This window comes from Lutra lutra, chromosome 6 (assembly GCF_902655055.1).
Source record: "Lutra lutra chromosome 6, mLutLut1.2, whole genome shotgun sequence".
Classification (NCBI taxonomy): Eukaryota; Metazoa; Chordata; class Mammalia; order Carnivora; family Mustelidae; genus Lutra; species Lutra lutra.
This window is the reverse complement of record NC_062283.1, coordinates 121,522,588-121,541,810: the sequence shown is the minus strand read 5'-3', so window position 1 is coordinate 121,541,810 and position 19,223 is coordinate 121,522,588. Positions and strand designations below refer to the sequence as shown.

At 37.5% G+C, this 19,223-nt stretch overlaps 1 protein-coding gene across 1 annotated transcript in view; it reads left to right on the top strand.

The window, feature by feature from the left end:
* Positions 1-19,223, top strand: part of FBXL4 (F-box and leucine rich repeat protein 4) — a 77,852-nt gene that overhangs the window by 3,541 nt on the left and 55,088 nt on the right. Inside the window, exons 2-3 of the mRNA XM_047733672.1 lie at positions 14,242-14,359; positions 15,008-15,591. Of these exons, the coding sequence (XP_047589628.1) occupies positions 15,080-15,591 (512 nt within the window). The 5' untranslated portion in view covers positions 14,242-14,359; positions 15,008-15,079. The remainder of the gene's footprint in view (positions 1-14,241; positions 14,360-15,007; positions 15,592-19,223) is intronic.

Here is a 19,223-nt window from a genome sequence, read left to right as displayed (position 1 = left end):
CTTGAAAAGATAGTCTGGAACAAAAGCTATCAGTGCCCCATTTATAAGACATGCAGAAACATGAGAGACCTGTGAAGAATTGTATCAAGGTGATATTGTCATTTTTTACATTTTAGTAATTTTATGGATGAAAAATGCTGTTGTTTTTTTTTTTACTGTTTTAATTTTGCATCTTCTTTGTTTATTGATGGAGTTAAATATCTGTAAATTAAGGTCATTTGCATCTTTTGTAACTTACATGTTCATCATCTACTTAGTTTTCTGCTGAAGTGTTTCTCTTTGTCTTACTGGTTTGTAATAGCTCTTTACATGTAGTGGCTACTAGTGACTTGGCACACCATTTGATAGTATATTTTTTTCTTAGTCCATTCCTTTAATGCTTTTTCTGGGAACTTTTGCTTTACAGAAATTTTTATAACACTTATGTTGTCAGTTCTATTATTCTCTGCCTTTATGAATGCTAAGATTCTACCCCAAGATTATTAAAATACTTTGTACAAATTCCCCTAACTGGATATTTTGTATCATTAATTTAGATGAAGAATGGTTGCTATGATAATATTCCAAATTTATTTTTCTAAATATCTGAACATTTTTCTAAAACATTTTTTAAATTTTTAAAATAATTTTTAATTTTTAATTAACATATAATGTATTATCAGCCCCAGGGGTACAGGTCTGTGAATTGCCAGATTTACACACTTCACAGCACTCACCATAGCACATACCTTCCCCAATGTCCATAACCCAACCACCCTCTCCCTAACCCCCTCCTCCCAGCAACCCTCAGTTTGTTTTTTGAGATTGTTTGTCTCCCTCCCGATCCCATCTTGTTTCATTTATTCCTTTCCTATACCCAAGCCCCCCACATTGCCTCTCAACTTCCTCATATCAGGGAGATCATATGATAGTTGTCTTTCTCTGATTGACTTATTTCGCTCAGCGTAATACCCTCTAGTTCCATCCACGTCGTCGCAAATGGCAAGATTTCATTTCTTTTGATGACTGTATAGTATTCCATTGTATATATAGACCACATCTTCTTTATCCATTCATCTGTTGATGGACATCTAGGTTCTTTCCATAGTTTGGCTATTGTGGACATTGCCGCTATAAACATTCATGTGCATGTGCCCCTTTGGATCACTACATTTGTATCTTTAGGGTAAATACCTAGTAGTGCGATTGCTGGGTCGTAGGGTAGCTCTATTTTCAACTTTTTGAGGAAACTCCATGCTGTTTTCCAGAGTGGTTGCACCAGCTTGCATTCCCACCAACAGTGTAGGAGGGTTCCCCTTTCTCTGCATCCTCGCCAGCGTCTGTCATTTCCTGACTGGTTAATTTTAGGCATTCTGACTGGTGTGAGGTGGTATCTCTCTAAAACACTTTTTTTTTTTTTTTTTTGATAAGCCATCCTTTCCCTGTTGTTTTTCCTGACACATTTATTATACTGTATTATTTTTTCCCCTCAAAATTGACAAATCAGTAAGCAAAATAGATTGGTTTCCTACTGTGACTATGAATTTGGTTGAATTCATCCTGTGTATAATTGTTTGCATTTTCATCTTACAAAATATAAAATATCCTTTTTGCCTTGTTTAATGATTTTTACCTTGGAGTCTATAATGCCTGATATTACTATTGCCATCTCTGTCAGTTTTCTGTGTGCCAGATCTTTATTGCTCATCTATTTAGTTTTTCCACATCATTTTGCTTTACTTGCCTCTTTTAAACATCAAACATCATATAACTGGACTTTTATTTCTCTCCCTAGTCTTCCCTCCTCCTAATTTTAAAGTTCGTTTATTTTCTTGCATTTTTAAACTTTTTTAAGAAAGATCATTATAGGGGGTGCCTGGGTGGCTCAGTCTGTTAAGCATCCGACTTTTGATCTCAGGATTTCGGCTCAGGTCCTGATCTCAGGGTCATGAGATCAAACCTCACATTGGGCTCTGTGCCCTCCCTCTGGGAAAAAAAAAAAAAAAAGATAATTATAGATTCACATGCAATTATAAAAGATAATACAGAAAAGTCCTATGTATACTTCATCTAGTTACCAACTGTGGTAACATTTTGCATAATTATAGTACAGTATTATACCCAGGAAATTGACATTGGTACAATCTATAGACCTTATCCAGATTTCATGACTTTTACATGTACTTGTGTGTGTTTGCATTTAATTCTCTGCAATTTTATGTAGATCTTGTGACTACCACCATAGTCAAATACAGAACATTTTCATTACAAAGATACCTTGTCCAAAAGACTTTATCTTTTAATAGGAAAATTTAACCTATTCATATTTACCTTTTTTTTTCTTTCTCTTTCAAGTTCAGGAGTTCTAAGATCATCTGTAACTGTTCCCTTATACCTCCATTCAGTAATGGAGGTATAAGGGGTGTGGCTCCTTGCTTTCCCTACATTCTTAGTTTTATTGATTTGATTTCTTTTTTACATTTCTTGTGTTTTTGCCCCTAACCATCCTTTTTGTCTTCACCAATACTGTGTCTGTAAAGATTTAAATTTGACTTCAGATCACTAGTTACTTGAATATTGCATCTTTCCCTTTTAAAAATATTTACTTTCCTTTCTTTGGTTTTTGACTGGAATACGGTCTTGAATATTTTTTAAGAAGAGTTACAGGAAGTATGTTTGCATGTCCAGAAATATTTTTCATTGTATTGTTTGTTTTTCTATGTGAATAAGAGTTTGAGTCAGTTTTTTTCTTTAGAATTCCTGAAATAGTACATTAACTTTTAGCATTTCCTTAAATTTCCTTCAGCTTCAGTCTTTCACATTGATTTTATATAGGCATTAGGTTTCTTGCATCTGTCTTCTAAGTTACTTACACTTTTTTTTGTTTAAATTTTGAATTTGGCTATTGTATTTTTAATTTCAAAGACCTTAAAAAATTTTTAAATTAGTTTCTCCATGTTATGTGAATCCTATGCTCTATTAATTCACACTAAAGATAACAATTATAATTTTAAAACTATCCTCCTGTTGTTCACTCACTTTTATTGGAGACCATTTGCTCTAATGGCCCAACCTGTTTCCTTATTTTTAAGATAGGTAATTCTGTTTCTACATACAAATGCAGATCTGTGTTGGCTGATTTGTTCCTGGTTGGGTTTCTATGTGAAGTCATGAAGGTCACTTCATGTTCTCTCATCTAGACAGGTAGTTCCCTAAAGCCAGGTGAGTGGAAGGGTCTCTGTGATGGGGCTTTGTCCTAGACACAAAAATGGGCAGGACATGTCAACTAAGAGGTATCTTTCAGAGTGTGCTGGTCAAGAACAGACTAATAAAGTAGGACCCCCATGATATAAGCCAATATGAAGATATTAAATCTTCAACTTGACTTTGTTTTGGTCCAAAACAAAGATTGAAATCAAAAGCATACAGAACAGTTCTATCACCCAAGGAATTCCTTAGTGTGTGCCCATTGTAGTCATGGAGGCAACCTATCTTGTCCTCTAACTCACTCACAATCACTGATCCGTTTGCTTTCCCTATAGTTTTGCCTTTTCCAGAATATCCTATAAATGAAGTTCTACAATATGTAGCTTTTGGTACAGCTTCTTTCACTTACAAAATCATTTTAAGGTCATCTGTGCTATTTGCTGAATCAGTGGTTCATTCTGTTTTATTACTGAGTAATATTTCATTGTATGGATATATGGTTGTTTATCCTTTCACCTGTTGAAGGACATCTTTCATGTTTCCAGATTGGAGTGATAATGAATAAATACATAAATATTTGTGTACAGGTTTTTGTTTGAAAATGGGTTTTCAGTGCTCTTGGATAAATAATGTAGGAATGGAATTGCTAAATGGTTTGGTAAGGGTATGTTGAGCTTTATAATAAACTGGCAAAGTTTTCCAAAGTGACTATACCATTTTGCATTCCCACCAGAAGTGTTTGAGGCATCCAGTTTGGTATCATCTTAAAATTTCACTAATGTGCAATTAACTGTTCCCAGGTTTAAGGTATTAAATACTATCTGTTCTAGAATTTTTGAAATTATATTTGACATTGCTCTTAAGTAAAATGTTTGCTAGGATTCACAAAAATATGCCATAAAAGGGAAAAAATGATGAATTGGACTTAATAAAAAATTGAAATGTTTTCTCTTTAAAAGATATTATCAAATAGATGAGAAACCAGGCACAGACTGGGAGAAAATATTTCCAAAATATATATCTGATAAAAAACTTATATCTAGAATGTACAAAGAACTCTTACAACTCAATAATATGAAAACAAAAAAACCTGATTCTGAAAAATGGGCAAAATAGACATTTCACTAAAGAAGATACAAATGGCAAATAAAGATGTGAAAAAATGCTCCACGTCATTACTAGCCAATTGAGAAATGCAAATTTAAAACAAGATGTTTACCACCCACCTCCTGGAATGGCTGAAGACTGACAGCATTGACTATTGATGAGGATGTGGAACAACTAGAAGTCTCATATATTGCTGGTAGAAATGTAAAATGTTGGCAGCCATTTTAGAAACACTTTGGGGGCACCTGGGTGGCTCAGTTGGTTAAGCAACTGCCTTTGGCTCAGGTCATGATCCTGGAGTCCTCGGATCGAGTCCCACATCGGGCTCCCAGCTCCATGGGGAGTCTGCTTCTCCCTCTGACTTCCCCTCTCATGCTCTCTCTCTGTCTCTCAAATAAATAAATTAAAAAAAAAAAAAAAAAGCCATTGTGTTTAAAAAAAAAAAAAGAAAGAAACACTTTGGCACAAGAAACAATACAAATTTTTATCAACGGGTGAGTGGATATGTCCACATAATGGTTATGATTCATCAGTAAAAAGGAACAAACTACTGATATACGTAACAGGGATAAATCTAAAGATAGGCTGTGCAGAATAACCTAGACACAAAAGAATACACACATATTATTTCACTTACATGTAACTCAAGAATAAAGGACAATCTGACTTATCGCAATGGGAAGCAAGTTATTTTTTATCTGGTGCAGGAAGTGGTTTGGTGATTGGGAGGGAGCAGCAATGAACCTTTTGGGTTGATGGAAACATTCTATATTTAGATTCTGGAATTGGTTACATTGGTATATGTCTTAGGAAACTCATTATACTGCACACCTAAAATGGGGTACATTTTTTTGGAATGTAAATTACACACTAAGGTTAATTTAACAGTATTATACTATTTTAGTTAATTTCTCTTTTAGCATGAATGGTTAGCAGTGACATACCTGTGATCTTGTAGTTGGATTTTTGTTAGGAAGGCTAAGTGTAATATATTTCTGTAAGTAAAAGCTCTTTATTTTACTGGTATAAAAATGTATAGTTAGTATTTGAATAACGTAAATTCAATATACTTTATGGTTTTAGTGGCTAGAGATATTTTTTTTTCTCTCTTCAGTGAGTCCATTAGAATTGTCCTTAGCCAGCTATCCCTAATATTTTAGTGTTTAGTTGAATATATATTGTATATCTGCCAAAGGTTTGGAGTGATTCTGAATTCACAGTTCTTCCCATTCCAATGATGTATTCTTACCCATCATTAAAAGGGAAGAAAAGGTGAAATACAGAGAATATGGCATGGTGGCATCTTATCCAAGTTACTTTATATATCATATGTGTATTATTAGAAACATGTCCTTCCTGTCACTTTGTGAGATAGCACTTTCATCAGGAAGAGGGTTTTGAGGTCCATTGTATTAAATCACCAAACATCTGTCCCTATAGCTCTGCTTTTTAAAACAAAAAGAAAACATTGGCTCCTTGATTCCTTTCTTTCTCTACTAAAGTATGGTCATGAAATATTTCATAAGGTGAGATATGCTTGTTAAAGAAAGTTTAGCAAAGAAAGAGGGAGAGAACAAACCATTATCAATATCTAGGTTAAATTGAGTCTAAATCTTCTCCCTTGTGTTCTGACAAGTTTGTTCCTCATTTGACTTCTTAGGCACTTTTTTTTTTTTTTAAAGATTTTATTTATTTATTTGATAGACAGAGATCACAAGTAGGCAGAGAGGCAGGCAGAGAGAGAGGAAGAAGCAGACTCCCCGCTAAGCAGAGAGCCTGATGTGGGGCTCGATTCCAGGACCCTGAGATCATGACCTGAGCCGAAGGCAGAGGCTTTATTAACCCATTGAGCCACCCAGGCGCCCCTTCTTAGGCACTTCTTACGTGGTCCTCACCGTTTGTTCATTAACTCAGCCAATGTTCTGAAATGCCTACTGTTGCCATCCTTTTTGTATTTCTAAGTCCTGCTTCGATTCTTGGAAGAGAAAGAAGTACTGTTTGTCTTTCTTGGTTTTCAGGATTTTCCCTCAGCCTTTAGATTTTTTGTTTCCAAGTGATTCCCCTCCCTTCTTTTGCTCTATTTACCTGGATTTTCAAAAACTTTTGAAGTTGGCTAGGAAGCTCTATTTTCCCTGCCCATACACTTGGCTCAGTTAAGAACTTGCATGTTTATTCTATATTGGGGCCTTGCTGAATAAAAACTGTAATCATAATAAAAATGTTTCAATTGGAGGAGAATTTACTTAGAGGAAGAGAGAGGCATGTAAAGTAGTAATATTCCATCCTCAGTAGTCCAGTAGTCTCCTTACTGACACCCGTACATTATTTTAATATAGTACATTGAAATGTAAATAATTATGGTGAAGAAAAAAGGGCTGCTTTGCTAGCACTTGGCCTTTGCTCCTCCCTAGCTCATCTAATACCAGAATAGCATCAACCTGGCTCTTTTATTATGGCGTTCCTTGACTTGTCTCTGCCCTCTTGTTCCTAGGTTATCACTTTTTCTAAGAACTTCTTTTCCACTTGTAGTTTTTCCAGTTCTTCTTAATCATTCTGTGGTCTTAACACAGATTTGGAGTGTTAAAAAAAAAATTCATTGTATTTGAGAAAATAGTTTCCTTTTACCTCTCCAATCATCTCTTTCATGAATCTTTCTTTAATTTCAATCAGAGTTTCTTTGTAGCCAAGGTCAAGTCTCTTTTATGTGTTCAGGGGCTGCTTTTGTACTAACAGAGGTTACTACTTTTTTACATTCTCTTTGAACAGTAAAATTTCAATATGTATACTATTCCTTATTGGATGGCTTCAAAGAAGGTCATACATTTGATTCTTACCTATTGTGATTCGGTTTTTATTATCCATTTTCCCCCTCTTTTGCTCTGTATCAAGATACAGAACTTTTTTTGCTTCATTTTTCGGTCCTCGTGTTCTTATCTTGAAGAGTCTCTGGTTTCATTTCTGTGTTTATTTTAATTCTGTCCTGCCATCTTCTCTGCCCGCCTTCAAAAAGCAGAACAAATGCTTATTTCGCTTATCTTGGGACGTGCAAAGCGCTGAGTCCTGCAGTTATGAGTAAGTCACATTCTCTGAATTTGAGGAATTCATAGTGTGTTGGGGTAGAAGGAAATCTCTCACCATGTAAGAAATGGCACACAAATGTAAGAGCAGAGAAAAAGTGAGTGATAGACCAAGTCTGTACTTGACCTTAACGGATGAGTAAGAGGCTGCCAAGCAGGGAAGAACAGGGCATTCAGAGCAGCCCAGCCTCAGTGGAAGACTTGGAGATGCTGAGGTGTGCAAGGTGTGCGGTGGGGGGCGGGGCAGATGTTCTACAGCAAAGATGGGGAGTGTGGAAATGGAAGGGAGAGGGAAATGTGCCAAAGTAGGTGGAACATTCTTGGGTATCATTTCATCAAAAGACAGCCTTCTTTTAATGGTACTTCTATATATTTGAGAATGAAGAAGGCCCAGGGAGGAGAAGTTATCAGACAGTTATCAGACAGGCAGAAGAATGTAGAAGAGCCCGTGGTGGCCTAGAAGCATGGGCGGCGGGGGGGGGGGGGGGGGGGCAAGCCAGGAAAGGGGCCTGGGAATGAGTGACAGCTGCTGCACTGAATTCAAATATAATTTCCCTCTTCTTGATTGATATTTTCCTCCATTCACAGATGTCTGGATTTCTAGACTTGTCCAGAAGAGTCCTCTCTCAAAATAGTGTTGATCAGTTTCAGCGGGATTCAGAAATGATAACGTTACTGAGTTTGGCCTTTTTTTTTTTTTTTTTAAAGATTTTATTTATTTATCTGACAGAGAGATCACAAGCAGGCAGAGAGGCAGACAGAGAGAGAGGAGGAAGCAGGCTCCCTGCTGAGCAGAGAGCCCGATGCGGGGCTCGATCCCAGGTCTCTGAGATCATGACCCGAGCCGAAGGCAGCGGCTTAACCCACTGAGCCACCCAGGCGCCCCGAGTTTGGCCTTTTTATCTTGATTTCCTACCACATTATGCACTCTGTTACATTTAGGTGTGAGGTCGCCGAGCTGCCCAGACCCTTGTCTTTCCCCGTCACTTCATTGGCTTATCTCTGTGGGCCCTTCTGCAGCAGGACTGTGTGGTGACTTCAGTATCTGGCCGTGCCTTTTTGCCTGTCCTTTTTTCTTTCCTTCTATCTTTTCAGTTTAAGTTGAGAATCCTCTTGGAGTTTTAAGCTTGTCTCTAGGTTCTTTCATCCCACCGTGAACCTGGCCTGGCCATGGTCCTGGTTCATGTTCATTCTGATTGCCTCCTTTTGTTTAAGAAAAGTCCTTTTCCTTCCTCCTCTTTCCTGTACTGGAGCAGGAGCAGGAGCAGGAGCAGGAGCAGGAGCAGGAGCAGGAGCAGGAGGAGGAGCAGGAGGAGGAGCAGGAGGAGGAGCAGGAGGAGGAGGAGGAGGAGGAGGAGGAGGAGGAGCAGGAGCAGGAGCAGGAGGAGGAGCAGGAGCAGGAGCAGGAGCAGGAGCAGGAGGAGGAGGAGGAGGAGGAGGAGGAGGAGCAGGAGGAGGAGGAGGAGGAGGAGGAGGAGGAGGAGCAGGAGGAGGAGGAGGAGGAGGAGGAGGAGGAGGAGGAGGAGGAGGAGCGGGAGGGGGAGCGGGAGCGGGAGCGGGAGCGGGAGCGGGAGCACGAGCAGGAGCCGTCTTCTCTGCAGTTCCTGCCATCCTGCTTCTCTCCGCCTCATCGACTCCCCATCTCACTTCAAATCTCAGTAGAAAACATATGTTCTCCCTTGTCTATACCTCTTAATTTCTCTTTTCCACTCTTACTGCTTTCTCTGTAATTGTATTTTTAACTTTGTTAAGCATTTTATAATATGAAAGATGTAGTTGAAAATAAAGTTGTATTATAATAAAATCATGTCGTGTAAAGCAAGTTGTTTCCCAAGGAGTATGGAAGTCTCAGGATAGAAGTTAAAATGGTTGTTGTTCTGTATTCCTTGATTGTGCTAGTATGAAAGTTCCGTGTGTTGTGGAGAATTTCTCCCCTCATAGCCATTGTTGATAAGTAATTGGATTAAATAACTAAGAAAATAAGGATGACCCTATTTGTAATTGTGACTTTTGTTAAATGGAAAATAATATTCTTATATGTTGTGAGAGTTTTAAAAATTAAAGTAGCATTTTGAATAAATTGGAAAAGAAATGTCTCTAAAGGTATATTTTATAATCACCCTTTTGGATCCCTTGAGTGTACCAGACTAATATTTATTTATTTGCACCAGGTGGGAAAAGCCATTTTGTCTTTGAATCCCATTCTCCTCACAAAATAGAGTTATTGTGTCTTTTGCATTTGGTTCATTGCCCGTTGGGATATTCATTGGTTATCACAAATTGCCTCCATGCCTTGGCAAAAGTCCAGACAGTACATGGACAATTTGGACTTCAGCATTGGCCGTTGCTGCCCACATGAGTCCTGAGACTATGGCTCTATTACCTTTTTCAGCTTCATTTCCCAGGGAAGAGTAGAGTGAGCTATCCTTTCTTCTCCATATGTTCTACCCCCTCAAAAACATTTTAATAGCATCATCTTAGTTGATTGGAAAGGAGCTTAGAATCAACAAAAGGGGTTAACAATGGGTTTGCACACTTCCTTTTTTATTTCTATGCCTTGTTTACATTTTCAAAAACAGGTTTTAATTTTATTACATTTTTCTGAATGGTATGGCTGGAAAAAAATATATTTGCTTTTTCAGCGTACTGTGTACTGCTCTTCCTTCTTTCAAAAACTTGTCATTTTTAGCTTTATCTTACAAAAAATGATTATTGTTATTCATAGTTGGAAAAATAAAGCATCCATTTACGTTTCTCTTCTACTCTGTAGAAGTTTGATTATATAGTACATATATTTACAGTTTATAACTCACTTTTATATATGTTGCTTCAGTGCAAAATTTTACTTAACTTTAACCCAGCTTAAAGATGATATTGCTTATATTGCATTCTTGCTGCTTTTGTATTATCCTATAATCTATAATCGTAAAAGCTAGCTGGGAAACAGAAAGTTTGGGGCTTGGTGTGTCAAATAGAATTCGACTTTTCACAATTTGTCTCAATCTTTATGCCAAGAATGATCATGAAAGTTCACATGAATGATGATTTCTTATTTTACAGATATTTCTATAAAACAGATGTTTTATAACATTTCTACTTTCTGATAAATTCAGTTTTGTAAAGAAAGTGAAAGAAGCCTATTTGAAGCAAGTTTATATAGACTGTGGAGTGAGAAGTGATGTCCGAAGATCATATAGCCAGGGGCGTCTGCGTGGCCGCAGTTGGTTGAGCTTCTAGCTTTCAGTTTCCCTTCTGGTCGGTTCTGGTCATGATCTCAGGGTCCTGGGATTGAGGCTCATTTCTGGTTCTGTGCTTGGCTTGGAGTTGGCTTGGGACTATCTCCCTCTCTTTCTGCCCTAACCCCATGTGCTGCCTCCCTTTCCTCTCTGTCTGTCTCTTGCAAATAAATAAATCTTAAAAAAAAGATTATATAGCCAAACTCATCTGTCCACTTTAGCGGAGAGAATTCTGTTTTTTTTTTTTGTTTTTTTTTGAAGGTTTCCAGGAATAAAACATGCAGTCTTCTAATTGTCTGTTGGTTGAGTTGGATACTTATAAATTGTTCTTTATTTCCTAAATTTCATTTTTGTAGTTTATTTTATTCTTTTAAGAAAGAGAAGAAGCAAGTAAATTCTTTGAGCAATTACCCTTGTTAATATCCCTGGGGACTTATTTTGAAATAAAGTGTATATGATAAAAGAGCTGTCTCATTTTAAATTCTGGCATTAAAGATTTGAGATTTGTGCAGTTGTAATTTTTTTGGGATAGATTTATACTTGTGGTAGGTGAAATATTTGAATAAAGAAGTGATATCCTAGATAATTATTTTTTCCCACATTTATAACATGACCTATGCTTTAGCCCTTGGTGTCATATTTCCTGAGGTGAATCTGATTTCTTGATTCCTGGTACATCAGCACTAGGAATGTGCACTGCAGAAACACCTTATTTATTTTAATACATGTTTTGTTACTCTTCTGTAAAAAATGTCTTGTTCAGATTGTTCTGTTATTTCTTTTTTTTTTTTTAATCATTTTTTAAAATTTATTTTCAGTATAACAGTATTCATTGTTTTTGTACCACATCCAGTGCTCCATGCAATCCATGCCCTCTCTAATAGACTATGGACTCTGAAAAACAATCTGAAGGGTTTGAAGAGGTGGGGGGGGTGGGGGGTTGGGGGAACCAGGTGGTGGGTATTAGAGAGGGCACGGATTGCATGGAGCACTGGGTGTGGTACAAAAACAATGAATACTGTTCTGTTATTTCTTGTTCTTGGGGTACGAATTTCTCCATTTAGTGAGCCTGCCTACTGACTGTCCTTCATCATGGTTCATCTTCCCTTGGAGTCCGTAAGTTTTTACTGTGATGTATCTTTAGTAAGGGTTTAGTCTGTCCTGTGTCATGCATCCTGGAAGTATCCCTGTAAAGAGGTTTCACATCTGTCCCTGACAGTTTCTAAAGTTTTACCATTTCAGGGCTACTTTATCTTTTCAAATTTTTTTGCTTGGGGAAGGGGTAGAGATTCTAACTCATGAATGTAGTGGTAATTTCAGCGCATGCTGTATGCATGGTGTACACCTAACAGGATTCTGATTTTCCTCTGCGGACTTTTCCCCATTACCCAAATTGAGGTCATGTCTCCTTAGGCTTCCTGGTCAGTGAGTTTTCATATTTCTGGTTTTAACAGATAGGATGATCTTTCCTGTTTTTTGGCTTTATGAAGATCTTTCCACATACCTGTGGCTTGAAATAACCTCTCTGTACGGTGTAAGTCCACTTACAACCATTAAGGCTTGTACCTGGTTCCAGAAGTTATAGTAGCTTCAGCTCTTGCTCTCCTTCCTCTGTTTCTTACAACTGTGGATTATCCTCACTTGTTTCAAGCTCAATTCTCTACTGTTTTACTGGTTGTATTTTGTCAAGCCTTTCACTGTGTTTGGATCTGGCTGGGATTAAGAGGCACAAGAATGCTATTATGTAATCTTAAATTATTTTAGATTTATAGTGGTTTTTGTTTGTTCATCACCTTTCTGTCAACATGTCAAATATTTTGTGCCTACCGTGTACTGAGTACTTTGAGAAATGAAGATCTTTGGCTAGATCCTGCCTTTAAGAAATAGTCTGATTAAAATATGGGCAGAGGGGGCGTCTGGGTGGCTCAGTGAGTTAAGCTTCTGCCTTTGGCTCAGGTCATGATCTCGGGGTGCTGGGATTGAGCCCCACATCGGGCTCTGCTCAGCGGGGAGCCTGCTTCCTTCTCTCTCTCTCTCTGCCTTCCTCTCTGCCTGCTTGTGATCTCTCTCTCTGTCAAATAAATAGGTAAAATAAAATAAAAACCTTAAAAAAAGATTTTAAAAAAATGGGCAGAGGACCTGAACAGACATTTTTCTGAAGAAGACATACAGATGGCCACTAGACACATGAAAAGATGCTCAACATCACTAATCATCAGGGAAATGCAAATCAAAACCACAATGAGATATCACCTGACACCTGTCAGAGTGGCTAAAATCAAAAAGACAAGAAATAACAAGTGTTGGCGAAGATGTGGAGAAAAAGAAACCCTTGTGCACTGGTGGTGGGAATCTAATTGGTGCAGCCACTTTGGAAAACAGCATGGAGGTTCTTCAAAAGATTAAAAATAGAAATACCATATAATCCAATAATTCCACCACTGGGTATTTACCCAAAGAAAACAAAAACAGTAACACAAAAGGATATGCTCCACTATGTTCTTTGCATCATTATTTACACTAGTCAGATATGGAAGCAACTTAAATGTCCATTGATTGATGGATGGATAGAGAAGATGTAAACACACACACACACACACACACACGGGAATATTAAATGGCCATAAAAAAGAATATTAATATGGCCATAAAAAGGATTATGTTGCCATTGTGGGGAAAACATGGATGGACCTAGAGGCCATTATGTTAGTTGAAATTAGTCAGAGAGGGGTGCCTGGGTGGCTCAGTGGGTTAAAGCCTCTACCCTTCGCTTATGTCATGATCCCGGGGTCCTGGGATCTAGCCCTGCATCAGGCTCTCTGCTCAGCAGGGAGCCTGCCTCCCTCTCTCTCTCTCTGCCTGCCTCTGTCTACTTGTGATCTCTGTTAAATAAATAAATAAAATCTTTTTAAAAAGTTAGAGAAAGACAAGTACCTCATGATTTCACTTCTATATGGAATTTAAAAAACAAAACGAATAAACAAAAAGAATCAGACCTATAAATACAGAGAACACTATTAGTTGCTAGAGGAAAGGAGGGTGAGGAACAGGCAACATGGGTGAGGAGTGAGAGACACAGGCCTCTAGTTATGGAATGAATAAGTTGTGGGAATAAAAGGTACAGCACAGGGAATATAGTCAATGATACTCTAATAGCATATGGTGACAGATGGTAACTACACTTGTGGTGAGCATAGCATAACATGTAGAGATGTTAGATCACTATGTTGTACACCTGAACCTAATGTAACGTTGTGTGTCAACTACACTCAGAAATGTTTTAAAAAGAAAAATAAAACAATAAGATAAAAAATATGCTTTGGTCCCCGTAATACAGGTCTGCCCACATACGTGGACCCATAAGCTATAGGTTTATGTTGTGTATATAGAAAGGGGTCATTATTACATTTTTTACATATTTTTTACATATTGCAGTCTGTCACAAAATTTTAAAATTATTCAGAATTGTCCACAAGATTCCAAAATATATGACTTGTTCAGTTTGAAAGTTCTGCTTAATAAGTAGCTATTTATCAATGTTTGTCTATTGTCTAAAAGATGATCTGTAATCTTTTGGGGATATTTTACTTCCTAAGTTGGAAATAAAAAGATCTTCTAAAACTGTTGTCTTATAGGTAAAAGAATGTGACATTTCAACATTTGAACCTGAAATCAGCATGCAATTTTCAGGCCACATGGATGAATGCCAACTTTTGCATTTCCTGTGTGTATCCTGTGACCATTCTCTCTGGGGTGAGTGATTTCTAAGAGTATCTGGCAGCAAACCAGATGCCAGCCAGCCATGGACTGCCCTAACAAATACTGCTAAGAGTTATAAATTAAACACTGTCTGGTGATCTGTGATGTGTAAGGCAGTTAATTTAGTTGGTCTGGATTAACTGTCAGCTCCAGAAAACTGTATTCCCATAATGTGAAATCTGTACCTATCAAGTTTGGAGGTGAGTAATAATTAACAATAGGGAATCATTTGTTAAAATGTGAAATTATAAAATGCCTTCTTTTGGATTTAAAGCAGTGTTTCAGTGGCTAGCCATATATTTTAAATGATTTTCATTTTAAAAGTTCAAGGACTTTAGTATTTTTTGAAAGATAGTCATAATTTTGTATAAAATAGAGTTTTTTGGATCATATACTTTCCATTACCTTATAATATCAGTTTTGCTTCCCATATAGCATAAAATTATATGCATTATCAATATCTAGGTTTCTTAAAAATTCATTCGTAAATTATACCAGAGATTTACATTTACAGTGAATTGTGGTTTTCCAGTTTCATTCTGGGAAATTACATTGAGAGAAAAGACTGATTATTATCTTATCCATGCATTTTTCTGTATATTTGAATTATTTTTACTTTACCAAGCCATCCATTTTTTTTAGAACATCGTTCAAAGAGTTCATGCGTTTTACTGAAGACACCTGACCTTTTGAAGCCTCATAATTCACACCTAGATGTCACCAGTCTTTCCCATGTTAACAGTTCTGACTATGTTTTATTATATATGCCTTCGGCGCCGAGCCAGGACAGCTGCAAGAGGAGAAATGATGAACAGCCATAGAACTATAGAATCAAACAGCCGGACTTCCCCTCTCAACGCAGAGGTGGTCCAGTATGCCAAAGAAGTAGTCGATTTCAGTTCCCATTATGGAAGTGAGAACAGTATGTCCTATACCATGTGGAATTTGGCAGGTGTACCAAATGTATTTCCAAGTTCTGGTGACTTCACTCAGACAGCTGTATTTCGAACTTACGGAACATGGTGGGATCAGTGTCCTAGTGCTTCCTTGCCATTCAAGAGGACACCACCTAATTTTCAAAGCCAAGACTACGTGGAACTTGCTTTTGAACAACAGGTGTATCCAACAGCCGTTCATGTTCTGGAAACCTATCATCCTGGAGCAGTCATCAGAATTCTGGCTTGTTCTGCAAATCCCTATTCCCCAATTCCACCAGCTGAAGTAAGGTAAGACTCATTTTTAATGACCAAGTTATATGGCTGAGAGGTTTTGTTTGTTTTAATAATGGAGGTCTTTTCTTACTCTTTTAGGTAATTTGAACAAATTGGATTTTAAAATTTTCTTTAGTTTTCTGATAGGGAAAAGAAAGATCATGCATTTAAAGCTGTACTATAACACTATAAAGTGTTATACCTTTAACACTTCATGCTGTAATATTCATAAATCATGAGATTTGTGTGTCACAAATTACTATAAACAAAAAACGTGATTTCAGCTAATTGGGATGTGGGCCAGTCTGAGAAGTTTGTAGGAAATATGACCAGTAACATATTTTCAAACAAGCGTCATGTTACTGCTTTTACACACAGTAACTCAAAGTAGATCTATATAGAGTGATACTTTAGGAGAGGTACTTAGGGAATTAGTTTTAATCTTAGGAGAATGTCTTTGTAGCAAGCATATTCATTTAAAAACAAATGTTGCTTTGATTCATACATTCTTTCTAAAAGCCTATTTATTTACATCAATTTGTGCAGCAATGCCCCTCTCTCTCTTTTTGTAGTTCAGCCTCCTCTTTTTAAAAAAATATAATTCCTGATCCAGTGATATATTCACATGGTTCAGTAATTTAAAAAGCACATAATGCAGTCTTGCATGTACTCTGTTCTCCCTGTGCCTAAGGCCCAACCGTCTTCAAAGAAACCACTTTTATCCACTCATTTATTTCTTTTCAGAGTTTTCTTATGAAGATATAAGCAAATACAAATATATTTTTGTTTTCTTTATACACAAACAGTAAGCAGACTCTTCACACCACCCTCTACCTTGTTTCACTTAGTGGCATATGCTGTACCTTTTCATATAAGTGCGAAGAGAGGTTCCTCATTCTTTTCTGTGGTTGCAAGTAAAGCACAGTGTACATGTGTCCCCACTTATTAACCAGTCACCTTTTGATGGGTACTTATTTTTTCCATACTTTTGCTCTTATGAACATTAATGCAATGAATAACCGTGTCATGAATCAGTTTCCGTATGTGCAAGTATGTCTGTGGGTTAAGATCCCAAAAGAATTGCTGGGCCGGGGACGGGGTCTCCTCATTTGCCGTGTTGATATATAGTGCCAAATTTCTCTTCAAAGAAGCTCTACTTATTTATATTCCTGCTAGTATTGTATATGCATACATGTTTTGTCCAGGCCTCATCTACAGAGTGTGTTCATAAATTTTAATATTTTTGTCATTTTGATAGGTGAAAATGTTATCTCATGTAAACCTTAAGTTAAAATATTTATTATCTCTGAGGTTGAATATGCCTTCATGTTTAAGAGCCATTTATTTACTATCTAATCATATTATTTGCTCATTTTTCTATTACTTGTTGATACCACTGATCCTTCTATCACTTTACTAATTAATTTATTAAATATATGTGTGTCTTCCATGTGCTAAGTGTTGATTTGTGTACTGGGGATACAGCAGTGAACAAGAACAAAATAGTCAAGAAGCCCTGCTGATTTGAACTTATTCTAACGCTGGAGCAGTTTGTGGGCCCCTGTTAAGTTGTCAGTCCCCAGCTTCCACTGAAGGAGGAGTGGGGACAAGGATCAGTTACACTGCTTCCTTGAAGGCCCTCGTCCCCTCAACTCTAAGGGAACACCTCCCCAGTCTCAGGAAACAAATGCAGAGTACAGCTCAGCTCAAGCTGGAGACTGCTGGAATAGTCTTTATTTGTCTTTTCAGAATGACCTTGGTAATTCATCGTGAATATTATTAATGAGCCTATTTAAAAAAAAAAAAAACAGAAAACCACATCCTTTAATATACAGATATGTTTTGGTTTGCTTCTGAGAAAAAAAAGTACTTTGGGCAGGATCCTTTCTTATGTGAGAATTGTTTTTATTGGCTTCTGTCATTCTTTGTCTCTTTCCTACAAAGTTAAGCACTTTTTCCCCTGAAAAGCTAGGTAAATTTGGGAATGAGATCTATGAAACATGTAATATCTTTAAACCATAATGTCTGCATAACTCATTTTGAATATAAATCATGCTCTTGGGTTCCTAGAGTTGTGGTATATGGTTGTGATTAAAGTGACAACTTTATTTACAAATGTAGCAATAATTAGAAGAATTTGCTTATTTTATTTTTAGCTTTATTCCACAGAAAATACCATTCCTTTAAATTTTAAGAGAAAAGGAATCTAACCAATATATGTTATTGCAGGATAAAAAAAGGACCTTTTAAATTTTACTGATTATGAAATCAGTAGAGGTTTCATTATTTTAAAAAACTTGTTATAAAATATCAAGAAAGAAAATACATGGGGGGGGGGACAAAAACCTACAACTCTCCCCAGATTCAGTAACTGTTAACATTTTGGTGAATTTCTTTAAACAGAAACATTGATCACCTTCTCTGCTGCTTCACTGCTGGGAACAAACAAAGAACCTGACAAACCTGGCTCTTGTTGTTTGAGTGTTACAGGCCAGCCTGGAAGAAGACTGGGAGATCATAGAGATCATGTGCTGGTGGAGGGCAAACCTAGTCTGTGGGGCTCAGAGAGGTCTTCCTTAAGGAAGTGACTTAACAGAGACCCAAAAGTTGAGTGAAGCTTTAGTTTGGATAGGAAAGGTGGAGAAAGAAAAGCACATTGCAAAGGTGAAGTCGTGAGGTGAGGTCTTGGTGTTTAAAGAAGTGACAAGGTTTGAATGTAGACAACAAGCTAGCAAAGGGCCACAAGCATGGAAGTGCCATTCTTTAGATCTAGACTAGTGGTTTCCAGACTTTGGAAATCACAGGGCTCTTAGATCCAGTGTCTGAGAAGCAGACCTTGAGAGGACTGTTGTTATGCGGAGGATTGCAATGGAAAGGCTCCTGGAGGAACCACTATGAGAATGGGGAGAGCACTGCAGGGAAGGGAAGAAGTCAGACAAGGATGCACTTTCATAAGAAGTCCCAGTCAGCCTGGAGGAAAAGTTGCTGGGGAGCTGGGCTCTTAGGTTTCTACACCGGTTTGTCTTGGACTGGGGGCTAGAGGAGTGGCAAGGGGAATGGAAATCTGCCAGGCACAGGCCACTCTCTGGACGAAGAGGCTCTAGGAGCCCAAGTAGTTCTCTGAAGATGGCTGCAGGGGGAAGCCCTTAGCCGCAAAGCAAGGATGTGAGGAGGGTGGGCCCACAGAACTGCCCAGGAGGTCTGAGTGGAGTACAGGTAGGGGGCGTTGGCTCTCATAAACTAGGATAATAGTTTATAGGATAAACATAATAATAGTAAACATTAGAGAACTGATATAGATTGTCAGATTATTTACTTTGCTAAATAAGTACGCCTAAAAAGGCAAACCCATTAAATACTATTTATCATCACCATCACTTCATAAAAGAAACCTCAGTTTGTACTGGGAAATTGGCATGATCAGAATCTAAAGAGTGGTTGGCGATTTTACATGTATATGTGTGCATATTTTTATATACACCAATACATTTCCTTATTTTTCACATTTATTCATGGAAATCTCCATCACACGCTGTTGTTTAGGAACCCCTGGACTGTACTGCCTATTATTTTAATTGAGCACATGGTTTTATGCCTACCGTAAGAGTTAGCAAGCGAGTGTGTTGGGAGTGGCTCAGGAATTGGCA